This window comes from Hemicordylus capensis, chromosome 2, assembly GCF_027244095.1.
Source record: "Hemicordylus capensis ecotype Gifberg chromosome 2, rHemCap1.1.pri, whole genome shotgun sequence".
NCBI classification, from domain to species: Eukaryota; Metazoa; Chordata; class Lepidosauria; order Squamata; family Cordylidae; genus Hemicordylus; species Hemicordylus capensis.
Window position 1 is genome coordinate 82,608,524 of NC_069658.1, and position 13,047 is coordinate 82,621,570.

General features: G+C 43.5%; 1 protein-coding gene across 11 annotated transcripts in view; it reads left to right on the top strand.

Moving 5' to 3' along the window:
- CSNK1G3 (casein kinase 1 gamma 3) overlaps positions 1 to 13,047 on the top strand; it is a 110,611-nt gene that overhangs the window by 32,634 nt on the left and 64,930 nt on the right. For all 11 annotated transcript variants that reach the window (XM_053294213.1, XM_053294212.1, XM_053294209.1 and 8 more), the window contains one exon: positions 10,324 to 10,755. In XM_053294213.1, the coding sequence (XP_053150188.1) occupies positions 10,578 to 10,755 (178 nt within the window). In that variant the 5' untranslated portion in view covers positions 10,324 to 10,577. The remainder of the gene's footprint in view (positions 1 to 10,323; positions 10,756 to 13,047) is intronic.

Consider the following 13,047-nt stretch of genomic DNA (forward strand, 5'->3'; position numbering starts at 1 on the left):
GTGCTGTGTGGCTCCATTCAGTTCTGCCCTTTCATAAGAGAACAGCCAAAATGGTTGACACCATTTCCTAGCTGTGCATATGTATATTAGTCTTTCAGGTGCTACTCAGAGAAGACAACCACCCTGGAGTCCTTCTTGAGCTGTTCTTGCTCACTTGAATTACTGTCTACTATTTCAGTCCAGGTCACCTCTTGGACAGCTCATGGTCAGTGGGGCCCATTGTCTCTATAAACAGGAAAACTGTAGTCAACACAAGTAAAAAGACACTAGATTCTATTCCCTTAAGAAATACACTAGAAGCCACATTCCTTTAAGAACGGAAAGTCACTTTGCATATGCTGTGTATCAATTTTTTTTAAACGTAAAAAGCTGTGGGTGGGTGGAGGGGAAGGATTGGGACTACAGGGCATGAAGGAGCAGGGAGCTACCTACTCACCAAAGAATGTCCCCTTTACTCTAGTCCTGCATCTCCAACTACCTGTCTCATGGCTTTAGATGCTTCATCTTTGTTGCAAGCCCATTATGTCCAAAACTGAATTTTGAATCCCCCACAAGCTGTCCTTTCCTTGCACACTGTCCTTATCTATTGATAATATCACCATCTACCCTGCTTAACAGATCCAAAGCCTTGGTTTTCACTGCTTTCTCCCCATTATTCCATACATTCAGTCTGTCACCACATCAAGCTGCTTCACCTTCTACTATGTTGCAAGAATATGGCCCTTCTCTCTTGACATATTTCTCCATTGGTTCCCCTTGGTCTCTTCATCACCATCCAGCACTCAGCTGCTAAAATAGTTCACCTCTTGTTGCTCTGGCCAAATCATTCAAAGCCTTAAATATTTTCATTGTCTTGCTGTTCACTCCAAATCCAGCACAAGCATCTTGTCTTTGTCTGAGCCCTCCATGGCCTTGCTTCTCCCTACCACTCAGATCTCATGTTTAAACTCTGGCCGTGACCTTCACTCCTCCTGATCCATTATTCTCAACCATCCAAAGGTCTCTTGATCCCTCAGATGTTTCTGTCTTTACTCGCTTTCTGCCCTTTTGCTTGGAACTTACCTCCTGGAACTTGTGTGATGCTGCTTTCTTAAAACCCACCTCTTCTAGGAAGCCTTTTGCACAGCACAGTTCCGAAGTACATGTAACAAATATTTGCATATCTTCCCCACCTCCATTTCCTTTCCTTTTCTCAGTTGCTTCTTTTGCGTTAATTTCTGGATGTAAGCCACTTGGTACAGGGACCTGTCCCCTCATTCTTCATAAAATGCCACATGTGTGAGTAGTACTATATAAATAAATATGAAACCCTTCCCTCCCTGTGCTGGAGCTCATCATTATGGGTTACGTACAGAGCATGCTGGGAAAACAAGACTGCCGTAATTGTAGTTTTAAGTTCTTGCAGCCAGGAGGCACCTAGACCCCAGTTCCAGTGCTGTTTTCGCTCAGAATGCAGCATACTGAGATAACTCTTGCAAATTTAGGCCTTCAGGTCTTATATTTTCTTTTCTTCTGCTCCTATCTTCCCCCGTTTGTGGGGAATCTTCCACCCTTAGTTTGTGCCAGGGCGGGAAAGCAGTGACCTGGGCCCATCTTTAAATTGAAAAAAATCCCTAAAAAAAATATTTATTCTTTTCCAACCTGACCAGATCAGCTTAGCCCTTTGTTTGAGTCTTTTGCTTTTGGTTTCCCTTTCCTCCACTCATGGAAAGAGCACAAGCCGAGGATCTCTTGGAAGGTTTCCTTTCTGAAGGTCCCTTCGTGACTACAAAGCCCACCCACCCACCCCCCAGCAGCCCTAGGGCAAAATCACTAACCCCCGCTCTCCCTGGTCCTCCTCCCCTCGTGGTGGTGGCAGGGATGCACGAAGAGGCCCCGAGTCCACAAAAAGCCTCCAAAAAATTCAAGCACCTTAAGGAGGACACTCAGCCACTGAAAAAGAAGAGATTGCTTGCTTTCCTGTACCTTAGCAGGCTCCTTATTAAAGATTTATGCAGATGCACCAAACCTTGCCTGAAAAACAGCACAGCACAGTGTGGCAAAAAGGGGGCAGCTGGCCAGGGCACTGCGGGCGATTCCCTAGAATCCAGTAACATCACCTCTGGGGTGTTTGGTGTCAGGGGGGAACTGGCTGGTTTGCGCTGTCCCCCGCATCAAAATCCAATGCTAATGAGAAGGATGGCATGGCCCCAACTCCAACTGGGCCAGACAAGCCAAATCAACTTGCCGATGACCAAAACTCACCTCCACCTATGGAAGATTTTTCGGGAACGCCACTGGATGCTCCACCAGCAGGCCTGAGCGGCAAACCACAGATCACAGTAATTAACCCTGTGGCCCTGAAAGAGGGTTCAGTATTGACTGTGCCACCTGATGTAGCCGATTGGCTAAGACTACTTATGGGGGAGGGTGGCTCAGGCTTGCGCAGTGCCTTAATCTTGCCACCTGTGATGCCACCTCAAGACCCAGGGGCACCCACTGTACCCATGAGACCCAGACTACCCAGAAAATGATTGTCTTCCTCTATTGACTCTAGTCCACGGAGGAAGCTATTTCACCATATGAGTGTAGCCTTTTCCTACAACAAAAATTGGGGGCCAAAAGTGAAAGGAAAATACATCATTATTCCTCTTCTGATTCCCCTTTTACCTCCCAAATATCCCCACCCTCTTGCATCCAATCGTTGCACACCCAACCTACCCCCCCCCCGGCATCACCTCTACCCCAGCCTAGCCTACCTATAGTGCCTCCTCACCAACGGTCAAGCCTAGAGTCCAGGTACGTATCGAGCCAGCATTTGAACCCAAGTCCAACCCTGATTCACCCTCCCCCATACAAATGGATATGAGAAGGTAGGAGGGGAAGGAGTTAGCTCAGCTATCTGCTCACATTTATTTATTTATTTTACATACTTGCGTCTCTGGGCGGTCGTCCTCTAATTTCGATATCCTATTAGCAAAAGCTGAAAGAGCCATCAATGATGTGGCTCCAGCAGAATCAGTACAGGAGGTTACCAGTCCCTGCTGCTAACTCCCCATCTCACACGGTCCCCTTCCCCAGCAGCTTTCATAAGGTCATGCTAGCAGAATGGCAGCAACCAGCCGCCTCTAGGCCAGTAGGCAGCTATCCCAGAAAACCCTGTTCCCTGCCCCAGGATGTGACTTCCCACCTGGCAATACCCTGCATTGATGCCCTGGTCGCCTAGATGGTGTCAGGGATGATTCTGAGCACCACAATCAATTCAGATCTCCTGAGGACAGGAAGTGTGATTCCTAACTTAAGAAGGTGCACAAGGCATTGGTAACAGTCATCAAAGCCACTACTACCAATTCTACCTTTGCCCGGGCTTCAATTTTATGGGCCAAGGAGCTCATAGCCCTGGTCCCTCCTGAAAATGTCAAGCTTTCCCAAGGCAGCAGCCCTAATGGCAGACTTTAGCCTGGACTACCTGCAGCAGGCCTCCAGGACCATGGCAGCTGGGGTGGCTGTGCACAGATCTCTCTGGCTAAGATAGTGGCAAGACCCCATATTAGTAGAGATCAAGGACAAAAAGAAAGCCATGCCTTTGACATGCAGGGGCTCGCGCAAACCATTTCTCAACCCTACACAGACTTCAATGTTCTCCTTGTACCAAGGCTCCTTCCCCTCCCAAGGGAGGGAATTCCACACATCCATTTTCAGAGGTACAGGACGACCTCAGTGGAGGCAGTACTTCAGAGGCCAAGGTTTCCAAGGACCTTCATCTAACTTCAAACAGAGCAGAAAACAATGACTCTGTTTAGGTTGGGGGCAGACTACACCTTTTCACCCCCCTTGTATGTCTACCACCAAAGAGCAATGGATGATAGACATAATCTCCCTCGGTTATGCCGTAGACTTCATGACCACCCCACCAGACTCCTTCATGATCACTCTTCGATCCACCATAGTGTCCAAACATCAACTGATAAATACATCTTTTCCTTCAGATTTAGGTGATCGAGCAGGTACTCTCCACAGAAGAATGTTCCGGCATCTACTCACTGTTATTTATGTTCCTGAAAAAAGATTGATCCTGGAGGACGGTCTTGGACCTAAAATGCCCGAAGAAGTTTGTCAGGAAGAAAAAATTCAGGATGCAATCCCTCCATTCCATCAAGGAGGCCATCCAACCTCACAACTTCCTGGCCTCATTGGGTCTATCCAAAGCATATCTGCACATGCCCATCTGCCCCTCATGCAGGAGGTACCTATACAATGGGCAACATTTTCAATACAGGGCCCTCCCATTCGGCCTGTCATCTTTGCCCAGGGTATTCATGAAAGTCATGGTCACACTGATTGCATACCTATGCTTCCAGCAGATGCATATTTACCCGTTCCTCAACAACCTCCTCATCTGGGCTCCTTCTCTCTTACAAGCCAAGACAGCAGGTCACCGCTCACTTCAGTGCCTCAAAGACCACAGTTTTAAAGTGAACAAAGAAAACATCCATCAGACACCTGTCCAGATGCCTCAACACCTGAGGGCAGTATTCAACACAGCCCAGGATCCGGTCTTCCTACCTGAGGAACAAGGAACTCATGTCCCTTCTTCAACCACTCCCACAATCCCAGACTACAGACCTCATACTCCTCTCACAAGTCTTGGGATCCATGGTAGCATGCATGAAATGCACACCCAGGTCCAGGTGGCACACCTACCCTCTATAGTGGCTTCTCTTTCCACATCAAGATGACGACATGGCAGGTACACACAAACAGGTTACTCTTCCTAAGAAGGTATGCAGATCCTTTAAATGGTGGATGTCTCCAGCTATGACCAACGGCCTACCACTAACTGTTCCACAGTGGATCACAGTGACCACGGATGCCAGTTTGAAGGGATGGGGTGCTCACTGCCTAGGCATTCCGGCCCAGAGCTCATGGTCACAGGTAGTCACAAACTGGAACATAAACTATTTGGAACTCAAAGCAGCAAGACTTGCCCTGTTAGGATTCCAACATCATCTTCAGAGATGGTATGTGCTCCTGAGGATGGACATCACCACGAAGGCTCACATCAACCACCAGGGGGGCATGAGGTCACGAGCACTGATGGAGGAAACTAACCTTCTTTTTCAGTGAGTGGAACATCGCTTGCTGTCCCTCACATCAGAACACCTAAGCGGGTCAGAGAACGATGAAGCTGACTGGCTCAGTTGAAGGACGATGGACCCTGTGGAATGGGTCCTCCATCCAGAGGTCTTCCAGCTGATCACAGCACACCTGTGCAAGCCTCTAGTGGATCTCTTTGCCTCTCCTCTGAATCACCAGCTCCCGTGCTTCTTCTCAAGATACTAGCAGCGGAAGCCATCAACTCCCTTGACACCAGTTGCCCCCAAAGTCTCCTTTTCGCCTTACCACCGGCCATCATCAACAGGGTCATCAGAAAGTTGATCTTAGAGCGGGCCCACCTGATCCTGGTGTCCCCTCACTGGCCCAGGAGGCCATGGTTTTCCGACCTAGTCAACCTATCCATATGGCCCCATGGCATCTTGCAGTACGCAGGGACCTTCTGTCCCAGGGTCCCATTCTACATCTGGAGCTGGGATGGCTCCAGCGCAACAGACCAGTGGCCAAGGGGTATTTGGTCCCAGTCCAAGATACCATACTAGCCTCCCACCGTTCATCATCCCAGAGGATCTACCAGGCTATATGGGTGGCATTCTCCAAATGGGGCCTGCTGAAAGAATTTAAATCCATGCACTGCAGGGGTTCCTGATGTCCTCAGTTGCCTTTAGGCAGGCATAGGCCTTCGCCTTAGGCCCAGTACCCTTAGACGCCAGGCTTCAATGCTGGCCTCAGGCCTCGACTTAGCAGAACCTGGTCTATCTTCTTTTCATTCTCACATCTCTTATTTCCTAAAAGGAGCCTCTAACCTTGCGCCCCCCCCCCCAGCCATTCTGGTATCTGAATAAGGTCCTGAACGCACTGGCTCAACCCCTCTTCGAGCCCCTGTCAGACATCAGTCTCAAACTTCTCTTTACGAAGTCTTGTTCCTGGTAGCCATCACGTCGGCCTGCAGGGTTTCGGAGTTGGGAGCCCTATCGGCATACAAGGAATTGTGCCTGTTCCAGCCAGAGGCTGTAGTGTTGAGGATGGATCCCACATTCATCCCCAAGGTCAATCGACTTTCCACCATTCTCAGGATATTGTCCTTTCCTCCTTCTGTGAAGCGCCCATCCACAGCAAAGAGAGGACTTGGCATAAACTGTATGTTCGCAGGGCTCTGCTCATCTGTCTTTGTCGCACAGCGGAATTTCGTAGGTCTCATTCCCTTTTTGTGTCTTTCCGTCCTTCCTCGGTCAAAAAGTATCAAAGCCACATTGGGTCGTTGGCTCAGGGAGTGCATCAGCATTACATACAAGACCCTTAATCTCCCGGTACCAGGGGGATTCATGGCTCACTCTATGCACAGAGCCGCAACTTTGGTGGGTTTCTCAGCCTAGGTGCTGTTATCTGACATTTGCAAAGCCGCTACCTGGCCCTCTATCACTCCCTTCATTCAACACTATAAAATTTCTTTCCTCCACGCACCACAGGCGGCTTTCGGATGCCACATGGTTCAACAGGTTGTATAAGTACATCTCCCTCCTACATTTAGGCTGCTTGGACATGTCCCATAATGATGAGCTCCAGCACAGGGTAAAAAGGAACATTGGTCTTACCTGTGAAAGATTCTTTTTCCCTGTGTCTGGAGCTCATCATTCCCTCCTGGATGTACGTGGATGTTATCTTCTCTTAGACCATTGGATAGTACTATGGGTAGCCGCTTTTGGGTGGAGTCAGCTCCATGGGCTTACTAGTGGACAGTTTTCCCCTGCTTTCGGTCCTTCTTCCCTACATATGGTACTTCCATATCACTAACCTTTCTGCCCTTATTTTTCTTAGGGTGTATATACTGTTTTTCCCCTCTGAAGTTTAGGGAGCTCTCTCCTGTATTTACTACTGCTACTCCTCCCTGCACTCCTGGAACTGGTGTCTAGGCCCCTCCTGGTGTCAGGAAGTTAAAACTACAATGATGTCAGTCCTGTCTTCCAAGCATGCTTTGTACCTAATCCATAATGATGAGCTCCAGACATAGGGAAAAATAACCCTTCACAGGTAAGACCAATGTTCCTTTCTCCCTCATGTTGTAGTACTGACAAAAATGCCCATCCAAACTAATGGCAGCTTCCTGCTAAAGGCAAATAGCTGTTTTGGGGGAGGCATTTTCAATGGGAGCATGGTGTAATGAAAAGGTCAAATTCCTCTAAAGGCCTAATTTCTAAATTGTATACTTTAATAAGTCAAATGAATAATCCTTTAATTGGCCTTAGGCAATCTTGGAAAATGATTTTCAGCAGACTGTTAGCGATCTGGAATAAGGCATGGAAATGGAAACCAGTTGTTTCATCATCTTCAGCCCCAATTAAGGAGAACGTTTAAACAACACACAACTTCTCCACAGATGGTATATGACCCCTTCCAGATTAGCCTATATTAATAAAAGTAGTTCCCTTCTCTGCTGGGATGGCTGTGGGTCAAAGGGAACATATTTTCACTTATGGTGGTCCTGTCCTAGTGTTCTTTCTTTCTGGACACACATTTTCTCAGAGATGAGTAAAATGTTAAAGTAGTGGAGGCTGAATTTGAGTCCACAGTTGGCATTACTAAATATATTTTCGTGGGTTAACTCGAGTTTATAATCTAAGGATTTGATAGATTGTGTATTGCTCAACACTGGAAAAATAAATAAAAGACTCTTGATACCAGCAAATGTGGCATATATCTATATCGGGGAAAACTGACACACATTATTTGTCTTCGACTGGGTCAGGCCAATCCCAATGCTTTTTTCACCACTTGGTCTGATTTTGTTTTGTTTACAAATCATGAAAACTTGGCCCATTCTCTGCCTTCCAACTATATTAGTATCTGGAAAGATTGTTAAATGAGGTTGTTTTTGCAATCTAGTAAAAATTAGAGTGTATGTGATTTGCACAAAGGGTTATAATTGTTGTGTCATGCTTGTCATTCTACAAACTATTTTTAATGTGGTGTGTTCAGTAAAATAAAAAAAGCTTTTAAAAAGGTTAAATATCTGCCATGGTCTTTATTCTGCTTGGGCCCTGTGGTAGCTGCTTTAAGAAACAAAACAAAAATCACACACACTATGCAGTCAGCATGTAATTTGGTCCTTAAGTACCTAAAATTATTTTAAAGTTAAATTTATTAGAAGATCAGTAAAAATCAATGTCTAGCTATAGCCTGTAAATTTGGTGCATATTAGCTTTGAATTTGGTCCACATTAGCTGTGCTTAAATCACACAACTAAGTAGTACTTTATTAAATTGGTTTAACTACATTTAACCAGTTGTGTTCCCATTCCAACGTAGAAAACAACTTGTATTATCAAAATTTTATTTTATTCTCTAGATCTTGTGAAATACAGCTGTTTCAAGCAACTTAACAGGAGTTTATTCTCCTATAAATGAATTAGATGGTGGTGCTTTTTCTTTGTACAGTACTGGGCAATCAGACATTGTCACTACAATCAAGTAAAAAATCAGATTCCTGTTTCTTACTGTATTTAACAAAATGTTCAGATAAGATCTGTTTATTTCCATACTTGTGGAGATAATTTGCCTCCAAAATTTATGTGACTCATACTGTTGAATGTTGGGTACATGTAGGAATGTTTTGTATGTGCAGTAGGTGATTTTTGATAATTCTTCCTCCCTCTCACATACTGTTGTGGCACGCACAACAGTATGTGAGCCAGAATTTTTAAGCCGTGTCACCATATTGCATGATCACCTTTTCCATCTACCCTTCAATGTCGTCAGGAGTTAGAATTAATTCTTCTCAATTTCCATGGAGTTTTGTACCATCATGTAATAGTTCTCAAAATAATAGCTGCCAGTTACCTGTACATTTAACACGTAGACCATATTTGACTTCTAAAAAAATATTGCATTTATGACAATAACTAACTTTAACATAACTCATTTTGTATCTTAGAAAGTATACTCTTAATTTTCCTTTAAAAAATACCTCAAAAGTTCATTAAATGTTTACTGCTAACTTCTTAAATAATAATAATTATTATTACATTTTATATCCCGCTCTTCCTCCAAGGAGCCCAGAGCGGTGTACTACATAAGTTTCTCTTTCACAACAACCCTGTGAAGTAAGTTAGGCTGAGAGAGAAGTGACTGACCCAGAGTCACCCAGCTAGTATCATGGCTGAATGGGGATTTGAACTCTGGTCTCCTCGGTCCTAGTACAGCAGTCTAGCCACTACACCACGCTGGCTCACTTAGTGGCAAATAGTTAAGCATTATTTGGTAATATTTGACTATTGAAATAGCCATATGTCGTGAAATTCTATTTTCTTGTACTTTTAAATATTGTGAAATATTCAGCATATTGTAGTCTTAAACTATTTAAATTATTATCCCAGTAGCCCAGACAATCTTTAACAGGAAATGGTGCAACAGTAGTATAATGCTAAGAATGTGGTCCATTTTAACAGACTAACTTGGGTGCCCTGTTAACACTGAAATAAATACTCATGATGTTTTCATTTGTTGACCTGAGTATTAAACTCATTCTTGCAAATGCATTCTACATTATGACTTGGATCTGAAGATGCTCTTGTGCAAGCAACAACTCAGTTTTTGCCGATTCTCCCTTCTGGCAGTAGCTCCCCATGCTAAATGCCATCCTGTTCAGGGATGAGGCAAACCCTGGGAGCAGGATTTTGAGGGCTCCAGAGAGAAGGGTTAGATGGGAAAGCCATGTTCCATGAATTGAATTACAGGCACAGAAATTAGGGTCCAAGCCTATGTGAACTACAGCTCTCTTCTATGCATTTTCATATAAAGTGAAATCTGATTGCTCTGTTGCTAAGGAATTAATTAAGCAGCCCGATCTTTGCAACTCCGGAAGAGGTTTAAAACTTTTGTTGGCAGGATGTGGCATTTTTACTTAGAAATGAGCAAATGTTTCTAGTTGTAAATTGCTTTGTTTACACTAATGTAGTATTTAGTAAATCTTTGAATTCAATTAGGAAATAATGACTTGTGCATATTTATTTCAAGCATAGTTGGCGGGGTGGTTTGCACACTTATTTCCCTTTGTGGGTTTTGTAATATTTCTCTCTCTCTCTCTCTCAGTAATAATCTCAGTTTATTGGATTTGCAAGCAATTAATTTAAAAAAAATCATGTGTCTAGTGCTGACTACACCTGTGCTCCTCAGTGGCATATAACTTTGTATTCGCTGTACTTGCTTAATTAATTTCTGTTTTTCGTTACAGAAGCACTTTAAATACCAGTGAATGGTGCTTATAGAGGATCCGCTGAGAACATATTTTGCTCTGACGACCACGAAGGAAAAACTCTTTGCGAATGGGATGAATTCTCAAGTAGTGACTGCCTGCAGCAGCTTGTGGATTCATAATAACTAGCTGGAACACTTAACTAGTGATGTTTCCTTTTCTACTTTATCCCATTTGAGTTTGCCTGTCTTGACTGGGGAAAGAAGTTCAAAGTGGAGTACCGTAAACTTGATATGGATAGCAAAAAGAAAGACAAGGACAAACCAGATGATAGAATGGCAAGGCCTAGTGGACGTCCAAGTCACAATCCACGAGGCAGCAGCTCTTCAAACTCTGGAGTCTTAATGGTTGGACCTAACTTTAGAGTTGGGAAGAAAATTGGATGTGGCAATTTTGGAGAGCTACGATTAGGTAAGATCTAAGATAGATGTACATGTCACTAAAACACTTTATATATAAAAATATGTTGTGATGACTAGATCGCCATGTTGCTAATGAACTGTATCAGAAGAATAAGATTTTCAGTTTGGACTGGAATTCAGTGTTGGGACCTACAGTCTTGACTACAGTCTAAGGCAGGCCTGCTCAATTTAGCTTCCCAGCTGCTTTTGGACTACAACTCCCATAATCTCCAGCCACAGTGGCCAGTACCCAGGGGTTATGGGGGTTGTATGCCAGTATCTGCAGGAGGGCCGAAGTTGAGCAGCCCTGGTGTATACAGTATGATTCCTGGTACATTTGATTTATTTTTTGACCACATGAATGAACCCACATTGTGGTTGTGGCATGAATCTGAGATCGTACAGGCTGTAGGCTGGCTCCTTTGAATTATGGTTTGCATACAAAGAATCATGCAAAAGTGGGGGGGGGGAATGTTAGTACTGTTCCATCTGTGGCACAAAACTAATGGATAGCAAACTTTGCACATCTTTGTATTGAGGTTTGTATTATAGTAAAAAAAAGTGAAATTGGGAATATGCAGAATTTAACTTAAAATTTTAAGGTTTTAATTTGTAGGTGATTTTTAAATTGTTAAATTGTTTTAAGTTTTTGTATATATTTTAAATTGTTTTATGCTATTGTTAACCGCCCAGAGACGAAGGTTTGGCGCGGTGTAAAAATTGGATTAATAAATAAAATAACTTACTGAGCCATAAAAAGGACTTGAAATGAGCTTGTGCAAAGACATGTATTTAAAACATCTTTAAATTTGGAGTTTATTTATTCTGCAACATTTGCAGTAGGTCACAAATCTTCTGTGAGCAGAAGAGCCTTTTCGTTAGTGGAAAGGCAGCATTTACATCCTGCTTTTCAGCTGACATGGACTATCAAAGCATCTTGCAACAGATTATTATAATAGGAGTGTGTGATTTTATTAAGTGCTGTCAAGTCAGTGTTGATTCTTAGCAACCACATAGATAGATTCTCTCCAGGATGATCTATCTTCAACTTGGCGTTTAAGGTCTCTCAGTTGTGCATTCCTTGCTGTCGTAACTAAGTCCATCCACCTTGCTGCTGGTCGTCCTCTTTTTCTCTTTCCTTCAACTTTTCCCAGCATTATGGATTTGTCAAGTGAGCTGGATCTTTACATAATGTGTCCAAAGTATGATAGTTTGAGCCTGATCATTTGTGCCTTGAATGAAAATTCTGTATTGATCTATTCTATGATCCATTTGTTGTTCTGGCTGTCCATGGTATCCTCAAAAGTCTTCTCCAGCACCAAAGTTCAAAAGTGTCAATACTTCTATCTTGCTTCTTCAAAGTCCAGCTTTCACATCCTTAGAGTGTCAAGGGAAAAAACATTGTCCAAACGATTCTTATCTTTGTAGGTATAGACAGGTCACATGTCTAGTGATCGCTGGCAATTTATGACACACAGGTTTCAGACTCTTATATCTAGAGAAAGAGAGCAGAAGGAGTTGGAGGTGGACTCAGGAACTGGTTGATCTAAAGATACCAACCACAGAAATAGCCATTTTGTTGATCTGCAGATTGTGAAGTACTGAACCTCTTGGCCAGGTTCAAATGTAGTGAAAAAGCAAACTGCTCTTGATGAGAATGAGCCATGGTGTCTAACTTGTGCTTTCTCTTCACCTTTCCTCCTTCTCCAGCTGAGGGGAGAAGAGAAGACTCTTCCACTTCTGGGTTGTACTCTGAATGGCAGTCCAAGTCCAGCATTTAATATGTACTGGTGCTCCAACACATTTCACTATTTATTAATTTCATTGTTAAATTTGGCAAGGTTGTTCCACCATTCATTCTTTTTGCACTGCTAATTTTTTGATTTTGTAATCTTTAAAATTCATTGCAAAATAATTAGTAGAAACAGGAAGCTGCCGTAAACTGAGTCAGACCATTGGTCTATCTAGCTCAGTATTGTCTACACAGACTGGCAGTGGCTTCTTCAAGGTTGCAGGCAGGAATCTCTCTTAGCCCTATCTTGGAGAAGCCAGAGAGGGAACTTGAAACTTTTTGCACTTTCCGGAGCAGCTCCATCCCCTGAGAGGAGAATCTTACAGTGCTCACATGTGGTCTCCCATTCAAATGCAACCAGGACAGACCCTGTTTAGCTAGGGGGACAAGTCATGCTTGCTACCACAAGACCAGCTCTCCATCTCTGAACTGAAAGAGCAGGATATAAATGTAAAAATAAAATAAATTATAAATATTAAATAAAAATATAAATACATTAAATAAAAATGA